General features: G+C 35.5%; 1 protein-coding gene across 1 annotated transcript; it reads right to left on the reverse strand.

Moving 5' to 3' along the window:
• Window positions 1–719: 719 nt before the first annotated feature.
• On the reverse strand, window positions 720–11,108 carry LOC126773481 (uncharacterized). The gene is made up of 6 exons (XM_050494434.1): window positions 11,080–11,108; window positions 10,066–10,141; window positions 9,151–9,282; window positions 8,972–9,045; window positions 2,928–3,035; window positions 720–882 (listed from the first exon to the last, which is right to left on the reverse strand). Exons 1-6 carry the CDS (start codon window positions 11,106–11,108, stop codon window positions 720–722), a joined length of 582 nt encoding a protein of 193 aa, XP_050350391.1.
• Window positions 11,109–14,053: the final 2,945 nt, after the last annotated feature.

Below are 14,053 nucleotides of genomic sequence, written 5' to 3' on the forward strand. Positions count from 1 at the left end.
ATTACAAATTGAAAATGTTCATTAATAGATGAATAAATTTAATAAATTTATCATGAATTCCGTTTTTTATTTAAGTATTCCTAATTATTTATAAACACAGTACCGTACCGTAACAGCCTGTGAATGTCCCACTGCTGGGCTAAAGGCCTCCACTCCTCTTTTTGAGGAGAAGGTTTGGAGCTTATTCCACCACGCTGCTCCAATGCGGGTTGGTAGAAGTCACATGTGGCAGAATTTCAGTGAAATTAGACAGTACCTAATGTTAATTATAAATCCGTATAAATTATATATATGTATTTGTTTACTCTAAAGTCGTTTAGCAAATGCCCGTGAAGGCTAGGACAGTGTAAATGGTTTCGCGGCTTCGTGTTCGCGTTTCACGGCATTTCCCGATCGCGACTGAAGTTCGCAATCACGATAATGAAATAAGTATAAATATGGCTTTTTCTGTTTGAAACCTATATATAATGAAGATCAGACGTTTCAAGGTCATCATTGACAAAAGGCCTATGGACTTACCAGTTATTTTTTTTAAATTATTTACTTAATTTGTTCGAATGTGTAAGCCAAATCGATAAAATATCTGAAAAGTTCCTTTTGGTGTTGGTAACGATATAATCTATAATATAACAATTCAACGTTCAAATTAAAGTCAGTTTTCAAAAATATTATTTATTTTATAATTATTATAACTAAATATTGCAGTTTATAAATGTAATCTAAGTAATTACTTGCTTCTGTCTCGTTTCAACCAATCTCGTGATTACGTCAAAGAGGCTAAAAGGACAGAGGTCATGGTATTTATCGCAGTCACCTCTCAGCCCATCCATCTCTGCTTGGTAATATTCCTCATTTAAGCCTTCTTCTTTAGACGATGATGGTCTAAAAATACCAAAACATATTTAATAAGATAATGATAACTATAATCTATTAGAAGACGATATTTTGAAAAAGATGATTTCGAGTTCAAACCTATTGAATTTTCATGTGGTTAATTTGTAATTTTAATGTCTAAAATTCATCTTATACCCGGTGATGAAGGAAAACATCGTGAGGAAACCTGGAAATCTGCTATCCGCAATGGAGCATCATGGTGGAATAAGCTCCAAACCTTTTCCTCAAAAGGGAGAGGAGGCCTTAGCCCAGTAGTGGGACATATACAGACTGTTACTACTATACATAACACATATAGCTACATTTGTAACAAAGGCATTCTAAGTCAAAAATATTTTTGTTATACATATTAGCTACCAGATGTTATTATAAATAGTAAAAATGTTTTTATATTCGATAAAAAGTACCTAGTTATCTGATTTACATAACATAATTTGCGTTTAATACGCGCTTCATAGAACATATAACACTAACAGTAACAGCCTGTTAATGTCCCACTGCTGGGCTAAGGCCTCCTCTCCCTTTTGAGGAAAAGGTTTGGAGCTTATTCCACCATGATGCTCCAATGCGGGTTGGTAGAATACACATGTGTCAGAATTTCAATGAAATTAGACACATGCAGATTTCCTCACGATGTTTTCCTTCACCGTCAAGCACGAGATGAATTATAAATACAAATTAAGCACATGAAAATCTTCTAGCGTACGTAACACACCTCTGGGGTGAAGCTATCGACAATCGTGGAGAATCGTTGGCTGTCAGCCTCGATATCTCCAAGGCTTTCGACAGGGTCTGGCACAGAAGTCTTCTCTCCAAGCTACCGGCATATGGTCTGCCTGCTCAGCTATGCACCTGGATTGCCAGCTTCCTACACAAGCGTAGCTTTCGTGTTTTAGTTAATGGTTGCGCTTCACAATTCTGTGTAGTGAATGCTGGGGTCCCCCAGAGATCTGTGCTATCTTCCACACTCTTTCTTTTGCATATCAATGATATGCTCTCTCTTGGAAACATACATAGCTATGCAGATGATAGTACAATGCATGGTGGATACCACGGACGCGTACTGGCTGGGTGAGCGGAAACTGAGGAGAGGCGGGAGAATCTTGTCATTGAACTCGATAGGATGTTAGAGCTCATCGCCAAATGGGGTTCTGATAATCTTGTTGAGTTTAATGCCAAGAAAACACAGGTATGCGCTCTCACAGCGAAAAAGTCACCATTTTCCCCTCTTCCCTCCCTCTGTGGCACAACGCTGATGATACAAAGTAAAATCGCCATGCTGGGGATGGACGTTCGCTGCGACCTTAGTCCAAGGGTTACATCGAGGCTATTATAAAAACAGCTTCACGGAAATTCGGAGTTCTGAACAAGGTGCGGCGTTTTTTCACGCCACAACAACTGTGCCTGTTATACAAAACACAGGTACGGTCTTGCGTTAAATATTGCTCGCACCTTTGGGATGGCTCCGCTAAGTACCTACTGGAGGCCTTGGACCGGTTGCAGCGACATGCAGTACGCATTATTGGCGACGTAAAGGTCACAAACACCCTTGAACCTTTACAATTGCGTCGCGAGATAGCAGCACTGAGCGCTTTCTATCGACTGTATCACGGCGAGTGCTCTGAGGAATTATTCTCTCTAATTCCTGCTTCCCCCTTCCTTCTTAAGTCCACGCGAGCTGGTTCTCGATGTCACCGCCTAACTGTGACATTATTTCCATCGCGCACAAAGAAATTTGGCAACTCCTTTCTTTGTCGCACTTCCAAAAAATGGAATTCCTTACCAGCTCACGTGTTCCCCTCCTCTTACAACCCGGGTTCCTTCAAACGAGGCGTGAAAAGGCATCTTGCGGGCTGGCAAGGCGGGGAGTACAGAACATTCTTCCCGACTGTACTGGCCTTCGTCGCGTTTGGACTCTACTACCACTTACCATCAGGTGGAGTAGAGTCATTTGCCATCCCGGCGCATATAAAAAAAAATAAGCTGGTCATAAAAATTATAAAATAAAGAAAAAATTAATATTTGATACTTACGTAAAAACAATATGCATTATATGTCCCAGAAATCCATTATGATATAGCGGTGTCTCGGCGGCCTCACAAATATTGCGAAGCATACATTCTTTACCTTTCATACCGTGTCTGAAAATCGTAGTAATTAAAAGTAATTAATATAATTAAAGTGAAATTGCACGGGATCATTTAGTGATATGAGTTCATGATCTTTTTTGATAATTTTACTAAATGAGTAACAGAATAAATATACACGATTTACTTCAAGCTAATTTCAGTCACCCAGCCCAGCAGGAAAATAGGACATTACGTAGGAGATTTTATAGTGCTAAGTTTATGCTTAAATTCAGGTGCACTATTTTTTTCTTCACTCTTATAATCCTATACGAAGCAATAGGATATATAGCAATAGCATGATCTAAGAGAGTACATGACCAGCGCACTTTCCAAAGCACACATTCAAAGTTTGCTGCTTTGAGGATTTCTTGACAGTAAACGCTTTATTAAATCGACCCAAAGTTTGAAACCAGGACTTCAGGATCTTGACTAACGAGGCAGTCTAATTAAAAAATATTTTAAAAGGCCGATACTTCCAATTTTGACTATCATATCATTTTTATATATTATATATATTTTTTTCATATTTCCGTTCATTTGTAATTTTACTGAAAACATTCAGTGACATTGTTAATAATCCAACTTAAAGCGTCAATGGAAGATAGCTTGCTCTTACTTAGATATCTTACTTGGATAGTTGACAATTTGAACCTTTTAGTATTTTGAAAATGTTCCTTGAGACGAAGAAAAAGTACTGAATATGAAATTAATTTATACATGGCTGATATTATATTATGAAAAATGATATTTTATTAATGGGACAGAGATTCGTAACTAATGAATTAAGTTTTTAATGGTTCTGAGGCTAAGGATAATTAATTATACATTATATTATATTTTCTAACAAAAAGACGAAATTTATAGTCAATAAATGTTTATCCTGCAAGTGAGATTAACAATCTTAATAAAATTGATAATAATTATAATTATTATGACAATTACCATTAATTAATGTATGTTTCATTATTTGAATGAAGATGACGATTTAGTTAAAGGAGCACAAGTCACACCCGGAGCTGGTGGACTGATGATTGAAAATGAGGGGCAACTGCTAGATTTATAGTTTAAAGCTCGGTCAGGGTGGCGCCAAGGAAGGCCTGTGTTTACCAGTCGATGTTATAAGGGATAGATGGATGGATGATTTGTATGTGTAAGCCTAAACATTATTTAACTCAACAGATTTATGAATAATGATAAAGAATCATTGTAGGTTATATAAATTTTTCCCAGTTATTAAGTTATATTTAACTGATCTTCTTGTTTTCAAGTCTATAAATGAATTTAGGAAATGATAGTGTGACTTTAATTTGAAAAATAATCGCTGGTTGTTATTGATGAGGCATATAAACATATAGTATTTATAAGTTTAAAAGACGGAAAAATATAATGACTATAAACTGGTTTTATTGATAATTACTTAAAGTTCCCGTTATCTTACAAGCCGGACATATGTTCATTTATTTATTTCATTATACAATAAAAACATATTATAAAAATGAACAATAGAGAGCAGAGTTATCTTGAACTTATCTTAGGCTTATTTCGCTCAGTCAATCTTTGCGTGAAGTTAGATGCTATTTACTAAATATTCGGTGTAGATAAAATATAATTTATATATGATAAAATATAAATAAATTAATACGGTTATGGAAATAGACCTGACATGTCAATTGATTTAAAGTTTTCACTTATGATACGATTTAGTTCCCGAAAATTCATATGTCATAATTTTCATAGTCTGTTGTGTCAATCAATCAATCAACAGCCAATCGTTGTCCACTGCTGAACATAGGCCTCTCCCAAGGTGCGCCAAAGCTCCCTGTCCTCCGCCTTCCGCATCCAGTTGGTGCCCGCCACCTTCTTAAGGTCGTCGGTCCACCTGGCTGGAGGGCGCCCTACGCTGCGCTTGCCGATTCGCGGTCTCCACTCTAGGACTCGTCTGCTCCAACGGCCATCGGTCCTACGACATACGTGACCAGCCCACTGCCACTTCAGCCTGCTAATTTTGCAAGCTATGTCGGTGACTCCGGTTCTTTTCCGGATAATCTCATTTCTGATCTTATCCTTCAAAGATACTCCGAGCATAGCTCGCTCCATAGCACGCTGAGCGACTTTGAATTTGTGGACTAGTCCCGCAGTTAGTGTCCACGTTTCGGCACCGTATGTCATGGCAGGTAAGACGCATTGGTTGAAGACTTTCGTCTTCAAACATTGCGGTATAGACGACTTGAGGACTTGACGAAGGTTGCCAAATGCTGCCCATCCCAAGCGAATTCTTCGATCGGCCTCCTTCTCGAAGTTGTTCCTACCGACTTGTATTATCTGTCCTAGGTAGGTATATTCACAAACAACTTCGAGAGGTTTCCCCTCGACGTATATCGGTCCCGGCACGACATGCCTATTGAACATGACCTTGGTCTTTTCCAAGTTCATACCGAGACCGACACACCGGGAAGACTCGCCTAGGCTACGCAGCATTTCGGTGAGTTGTTCCAGCGACTCTGCTATGATGACGATATCGTCGGCAAATCGAAGGTGTGAGATGTACTCGCCGTTTACATTGACTCCATACCTAGTCCAATCCAGCGTTTTGAAAACGTCTTCCAACGCGTTGGTGAACAGTTTCGGGGATATTACATCCCCCTGTCTCACCCCTCTGCGCAGTTGGATCGCCTTCGTCTTACAGTCCTGGATGTGGACAGTCATTGTAGCGGCGTTGTACAGACATCTCAGTACCTCGATATATCTCCAATCGATATGACATCTCTGCAATGAGTCGAGCACTGCCCAGGTTTCGATGGAGTCGAAGGCTTTCTCGTAGTCCACAAATGCCATACACAGCGGCTGATTGTACTCTTCGGTCTTCTGCACAATCTGCCGAACAGTATGGATGTGGTCCACGGTGCTGTAGCCTGATCGAAAGCCGGCTTGCTCTGGGGGCTGGAACTCGTCAAGTCGTCTGGCGAGACGGTTCGTGACGACTCTTGAGAACAGCTTATACACGTGACTCAGGAGGGAGATTGGTCTGTAGTTTTTCAAGAGGGTTTTATCACCTTTCTTGAAAAACAGTACCACCTCACTCCCGCTCCACGTTTCCGGGGTCTTGCCATGTTGGATGACGGAATTAAAGAGGCTTGCTAGCTCTTTCAGGACCGGAGTCCCGCCTGCCTTAAGCAACTCTGTTGTGATTCCGTCATCTCCCGGAGCTTTGTTGTTTTTAAGCTGTTCTAGAGCCGCCCTAATCTCTCCTTGGTCAACGACCGGGAGCTCCTCGGAGTAATGGCGCATAAGAGGGGCGCGCTTGTCATCAATACTGATTCCCACGGGTTTATCCGATCTTGAAGAGAACAACTGCCCATAAAACCTCTCTACTTCTCCGATAATCTCAGGCCTAGAGGTAACGACCCCACCATTTTCAGTTTTAAGTTTTGTCAGACGCGGCCTCCCAAACTTGCGAGCGAACACTTTCGATCCCCGATTTTGCTCAATCGCAGCCTTGATGGCACAGGTATTGGAGCGTCGGAGATCGCGTCGCGTCAGCGTTTTTATTGTTCGGTTTAAGGCCTTATCTGACAAAAACGATGGTAGTTCTCGTCGTTTTCTCATGAGCTCGAGTGTCTCAGCAGAGAGTTTTGGTGCGTTGTCTCTTCTCTGTGGCGGAAAACACTTGCGGGATGTGTTTTGCAGTATTTTGACTAGCGTGTCGGTTCTCTCATCAATGCTGCTTATGGTTTCCAACGCGGTGAATTGATTTTGAAGTTCCATTTGGAACTTTTCGGAGCCTTGAGCAGCTTGGAGCATGGTAGGTCGGAGAGTAGACCTCATCATTCTCGATCTTTCGGCTTTTAAGTTGATATTTAGAGTGCCTCGAACCAAGCGGTGATCACTTCCGGTATTAAACCTGTTGATCACTGAAACATCTCTAAATATGTGCCTTTTATTCGAAATGATAAAGTCTATCTCGTTCCTTGTCACGTTATCGGGGCTTCGCCAGGTCCACCTCCTCTGAGGCTTCTTTTGAAAGAAAGAATTCATCAAAAAAAGCCCCTGCGCTTCGAGAAAGTTTACCAGCATTTGCCCCCTGTGATTTCTGCAGCCCAAGCCGTAAGGTCCGACTTTCGATTCACCGCTATCTTGTACTCCCACTTTAGCATTAAAGTCTCCCATAACAACATTGTAGTGGGCCCTCGAGGTGTCGTTGAGGGCCTTTGCGATGTCCTCGTACATCGCTTCGACCACATCATCAGAGTATGTCGAAGTTGGCGCATATACCTGTACAACCTTCAGGGAGTACCTGTCGGAAAGTTTTAGGACAAGGTACGCTACCCGATTCGACACACTACTGATTTCCACAATGCTGCTAATGAGATCCTTTTTGACAAGAAAACCGACACCACCCTGGGAGAGGTTATCACCTTCGCGGAAGTAGAGTAAGTTACCGGACTCTAGAGTTATCGTGTCCTCCCCCTGTCTTCGGACTTCAGATAACCCCAGTATATGCCAGTTTATATGACTTAACTCTACTTCTAATTCGGCGAGGTGATGGTCCAGCCTCATCGAGCGTCCATTATACGTTGCCATTTTCAGTCGTTTTATACGGTAGCCTGCCGTGAACCGGTGATTCTTAGCACCCCCTGCCCTGCCGATACCGCGACCGCTACCTTGGTCGGGCCTAGCGGGCTTGCCGGTAACTGGGGGCCTTTTTTTGGGCGCATCTGCCATTAATTGCCATTGCCATGTCTGTTGTGTATTTTTTATCTATTTCAGATAACATTAATATGTTATCTGAAATATATAATTACGTCAATATAGAAGGAAAATGTCGATCCGGGCGGACGCTGCCAAAAACTACAACTAAGACAAGAAAACTTTTCGTGTAACATTTGTAGATCTTCAAACTGTTAACATGATCATAAACTCTGATGACACAAAATAAAGGATGACATCGTTATCAATATAAGTAGCATATATAATATGCTACTTATATTGAATTATATAAATTAATTATTATATATTACATAATTTTGAATGTTTTTTTGTAAAAAAAAATCTGACCTTTAATTAATTTGTTATATTTTGTCTTTGCAGATAATTGCTTTGTTATATTTTGTCTTTGCATTTAGACCCGTATGATTTATTGCAAGATATTTGAAATGAAGACATTAATAAAAGACATAACACGCACGGATATATAGATGGCTTGACACGTTTCTAATTGCTTTATAATAATTACTTATACGATTTGGTCGAGTTTTTAGTTAATATACAGTTCAGTTTGTTATCTACTGTTGTATACATTATAGATATTCTGTGCCCGTTCTTTGTTTAAGTAAACGTTGGGTTAATAGATATAGTTTATTTGCTCTCGGTTATTTGCTGGAAACCTTTTTTATCGAGGATTTATAACATTTATTTATTTATTTATAAAATATTTTCAACAAATGATATACAATTACGAGGTATATTACATTGTCACTTATAGGGTCGTCATCACCGTTTAATTATAGGAGACCAGATCATTACACATATACCGAATTAAAAGAGAAATGTTACATTATAAATTGACATAGTGTCTAATTTCTCTGAAATTCTGCCACATGTGTATTCTACCAACCCGCATTGGAGCAGCGTGGTGGAATAAGCTCTAAACCTTCTGTTCAAAAAGGGAGGGGAGGCCTTAGCCCAGCAGTGAGATATTCACAGGCTGTTACTGATAGTAACTACAAAAAAGGTAAACAATCTTTATTGAGACAATTTTATGCAAATGAAACTTATTTTTATATTATTACGAAAAAAATATAAGCTTTGAAATCATAATAATAGAGATAAAAAGAATAGTGTTAAACGCAATAATATATTAGTAGTTATTAAAGTGACCGATTAAAAATGTTTTTTGATTGGACTTGGCAAAAATAATATATTATATATAGAGATTTCTTTTAACTTACTCTTTAAATTTGGTTTCGAGGACCGTGTATGCCATTTCCCTTGTGATACTGCGAGTGTGACGCGCTGTTACCACCTGTAATGTGCGTAACTTAACTGTTACAACTATTATGAGATATTAATTGGAATGTTCTAGAACATTTTCAAAATTATTTCATCATTCCTATATAAACTAACTTACTGGTAGGTTCGGAAATATGACTTCATCCAGCTCAGTAATGTTTGTGACGACAGCATAATTAGACTCGAAGTTGTAAGACACGAACACGTTCTTGTCTGGAATGTCGAGAGGTACGGCGATTGCAATGAATGTCTGGAATGGAAAGAATTAATGAAATTAATTTAGTGTTGTCAGCTGAGAAAATTCGATAATGTTTTATTTTTAAAATATTTATTACATTTATCGAAAATAATTTTATTATTTATTTATAACACGCATGTGGTTAATTAATTATTATTTTACTAGAGTTTTAATAGTTCGACATTAATCATTTTGATTTCTGTTTAACTAAAAGTACCACATTGTACTTGGTGGTAGTTTGTGCGAGCCCATCTAGGTGAGTATAACACAGTCATCAGATATTCTACGGCCAAACCGTAATACCTATTGCTGTTGTGTTCTGGTTTGAAGTTTGAGTGAACCATTGTAACTACAGGCATAAGAGATATAACACCTTAGTTCCTAAGGTTGGTGGCGTATTGGCGATCTATAATCTTATCAGCAATCATCACAGATGAATAATCTTTGTTTTATTTTAAATTTAGAAAATCGTGATGACAGTCCTGCAATGTTGTTCTTCAAGAGCTCACTTCGTATCTCACCCGTGAAATGTTGAAAATCGATTTACGATAACACGCTATCTTTATAAGTGTATCCTTGTTTTATAATTATTATAGTTGGTGTCGCATATCACCTTCTGGCATAACGCGATCGCGTTCTAAGTTCTAAGTTTATTACTACTGTTTCCGGATACTCTTGTATTAACATATAATCTCAATTTTTTTTAATTGTCATTCGAGTTATAATTTTTGAGATTAATAGACTCTTAAAAATTATTAAAAAATTATTAAAATTTATTATACAACTATTTCTTACCCCGTATAAACTCGTTGGGGGGAATATAAGACCACGTTTCATGACGTCATGACCTTCCGCAGATATCAATACGAGCCTGAAAAATTCAATTATTATTAATAGAATAAAAGAGCCGTAATGGTAGGATATGTGAAATTCAATATACGACTGCAGAATAAAATTCTGACTGCAACTATGAGTGACTAACCTATTCAAACTAGCCCAGCAGTGGAATATTATTATAGTTTAAAAAAAATGGTTTGTAATCTTAGCAACTAAAAACCACCAAGGTTTAAGCTATCCTAAGTCTATTAAGTCTTTAATCATATAAAAATCACCGTAAGGATTTTTTATAAAATATTTAGCACACTTCACTTTTCCACATATGTAACTATTAAAGTGCGACAAACATATCTAAATTAAATATATTCTTTGTTTTTCGCACAACGCGAGCTTAAAACAGACATACAGTTTTAGATATATAATATCACGATAACCACATACATAAATAGTTATAATTTATTTGTACGTTGATTGTATTTACGGAAAAGGCTGAAAATATAAAAAGCAAATCTAAAATAATAAATATAAAATGAGCAAGGAAAGTTTTAGCGTAAAATAAATAAAATATCCCGACTAATATTATTGTTAAGGAGAAAAATATATAAGATACGAAATATGAGCGCCTTTGAGAAGGGAAAGGGGATTTAAAATTAAAATGAAGTTTGCGTTCAACGGTTTGAGGTTTAAGAAATGTTTGCTTCCTTATATAATGGGTTTTGTATTCAGGATTTATTTTATGGATTATACAAGTTTTTTTTAAGATACACAGCATACTTTTACTTTATATTAATTAATGTTTAAATGGTTCCATGTTTATATAAGATTAGCCACTCCTATTTTTTCTTTTCCATATTGTAACACAAATTGAAAAGAAAAATAAAAACTAGAAAATCCAGACAACATTCTTATTTTTGAATCAACAATATTCGAAAAATATAGAATAAATATTTGTTCTAAATTCAAATAACTTACATTGTCAGTAATAGTTCATTCCAAGCCATATTTTCGAATATCACACTGATATTTGCACACTTAAATTTAGAACGTCTTAAAACTTTAAATCTTAGGTATGACTAAAATAATGAAAAACAATATGACACTATTTAATATTAAGACATAATTTTGAAAAATATATTAAAATAGTAATGTTGATTAGATATTTATGTAATTTTCTTCTTTTTAGTTTAAAAAAATGGAACATGTGAATACGAGATTTTGACTACGATTCTATATTTGAAATTTAATAACTGTATAAAGTATCTATATCTTTCAACTAGCACGTTAATATTCTAGTCCTAAGCCTGTTTACAACGAAACAAATATTACGATTGCTATAAGAAATACATGGAGTGTGTCCACAACACCACACTTATGGAATTATTGAACCGTTATGTGACCTGCGGTGGTTGAAAGCGCTAATTTTAGGTGACAATGAGCTGACCGAGTCAAAACGTGTCTATGATAATTGTACTAAAATGATCATAGAATCAACTTATAAAAAGTAACCTGTAAAAAACTTTATTATTTGAAAATAACTGCTAATATGTAAAATAAACTGTTAAAATGAAAACAAGATTTCAATTTTTTAGTTCATTTTATTTGAAAAAAAGAATAACTAATGAATTGTGATGGTAGTTTTCCATTTAATTTGCTTAGAAATAGACTATTTATAATATTTTGTTAATTTAAGAATGTTTTGTTTTAATTATAACAAAATCAAAATATTCGACTTAAAAATAATAATAAAAAATAAAACACAGATTTCTATTATTTAAACTGAAATTAATTACTTTTTTTATTAGCAAATGAGTATTAATTTTTTTTTTAAATAGATAATGAAAATCATAAGTCACATACGAAACATATTGTTTATATATAGACGTAAATATCTATTAATATGTATAAATAAGAGATACGGCATTTTACTTTTCAATAAAGAAAATAAAGACGCGTGACAAATAGTAAATTATATTTTTTTAGAATATTTCGTTTTAATCATAACAAAATCAAAATATCAATTTACAAAATTATAATTGAAAACAAATAACCGATTATTATCTTTGTAACAAGAAAAACCGATATAAACTCGGAAAATTCTTTTTTTATATGAATTTTAATATTACATGATTATGTTTTTATCTACGTGTGTAAAATGAAAATTAACGAAAACTTATTCTATGTTTTCCTATCTTTACTACTAGCGTGTGGAACTTGAAGAATGACAAATTTATTCTGTACAGTGCACAGTATTTTATTCTGTACAGTGCACAGTATTTTATTCTGTACAGTGCACAGTATTTTATTCTGTACAGTGCACAGTATTTTTCGAATGGTACCTATAAGTTTTATTTCCTTTTTATAATAGTGGGTTCAAATCCATTGACTATGGACATTTCAGATGTTTAATTTGTTCTTATTATTCATCTCGTAATCAGCGCTTGAAGGTCGTGAGAATAAAATTCTGCCAAGCATTGAACCACCAACCTGAACTGGAGCAGCTTGGTGGTTAGGTTAAGAGAGAGGAAGGTATGCTCTCTCTCTTTTTTTTAAACTACTTCTTGAAAGTAAATGGGAGCATTCTGCCCAGATTTAGTATACCAATTACCTTTATTAATATAAACAATTTTAGTAGTTCATGTACTTTTAATATAATATAGATATGCTTTGTCTATATATAGACATAAGACATAAGACATATATATATTATAATATGCATTAAGTGGGTTTTCTTGTTACGGTGTAAATTTAAAGAATATGGGACACGTTGGAAAACATAAAATAGAAAATATTTTCGATAAAATATTAAATCTGTTAGAGTTAAGTCGCAGTGATAGTGATGGTAGATAACCAAGTTACTACTTGAGTTGCTACTAGCTCATCGATAAGGCTATTGAAGGTTTTCTCATCGATCTTCGCATTTCCATTTTAATATCATGAATATTTAGATTTTATTAAATTGGAATAGAAAATGTCTTCCTTGTTCTGCAGTCACGTCTATATACGACCTTCTTAGAAATAAGTTTATGAAATATTTTTTGGTATTCAATCTATATCAAAAAAAATATTGACGAGCCGGTTTGCGTGGTTGGTAGATACTGCCTTTCACGTTGTAGGATGTGGGTTCGATTCCCACCCAGGACAGACATTTGTGTGCATTAACATGTCTGTTTGTCCTGAGTCTGGGTGTAATTGTCTATATAAGTATGTATTTCCAAAATAAAAGTAGTATATGTTGTATATCATCTGGTTTCCATAGCACAAGCTTTGTACAAGCTTAATTTGAAAAATGTCCCAGGATATTATTATTATTAATATTTTACATAATCTGTGGATGTGTTTTAATAGTATGTATGTAAGAGTGGTCAGTGTAAAATCGCTAGTAAATCTTATAAAAAAAAAATCAACGCACATCCTAAACTACTGGGGACTAACACCATGAATAATTCCATCCGAGTTCCTTTTGCATAGTAGGTTAGCGCTAACGAAGGATTTTTGAAAATTAAACCCCTAATTTATATAATGGCGATAAAAGTTTGTACGAAAATCCTTAATTTGAAGTGAGCTATGGAAATTGGTATTTAACAATTCTAAATTATGAAACGAGCGAAGCCTCTAGTAATATTATAAACACGATACATTTATATATAAAAATCATAAAATATATATCATTCTTATATTTGTTTCTTTCGGGATGTAGCATCCAGATGTATATAAAAGCGAATATTGTGAATTTTTATGCCCTTAATTTGTGTATATCAATCCACATTGGAGCAGCTCGAATAAGGTTTATAACCTTACTTTTTACGTTTACTGTCAATTATACAATTTATTCAAATGATTCTCCAAAAATCTTATGACGTCATGAGATTTTTTTTGCTAATACTATTACGTAAAATGATTTTTAGAATAGATAAGAATAATAAAATAAAAAATGGTTAATAAAATT

Source organism: Nymphalis io, chromosome 14 (genome assembly GCF_905147045.1).
Source record: "Nymphalis io chromosome 14, ilAglIoxx1.1, whole genome shotgun sequence".
NCBI classification, from domain to species: domain Eukaryota; kingdom Metazoa; phylum Arthropoda; class Insecta; order Lepidoptera; family Nymphalidae; genus Nymphalis; species Nymphalis io.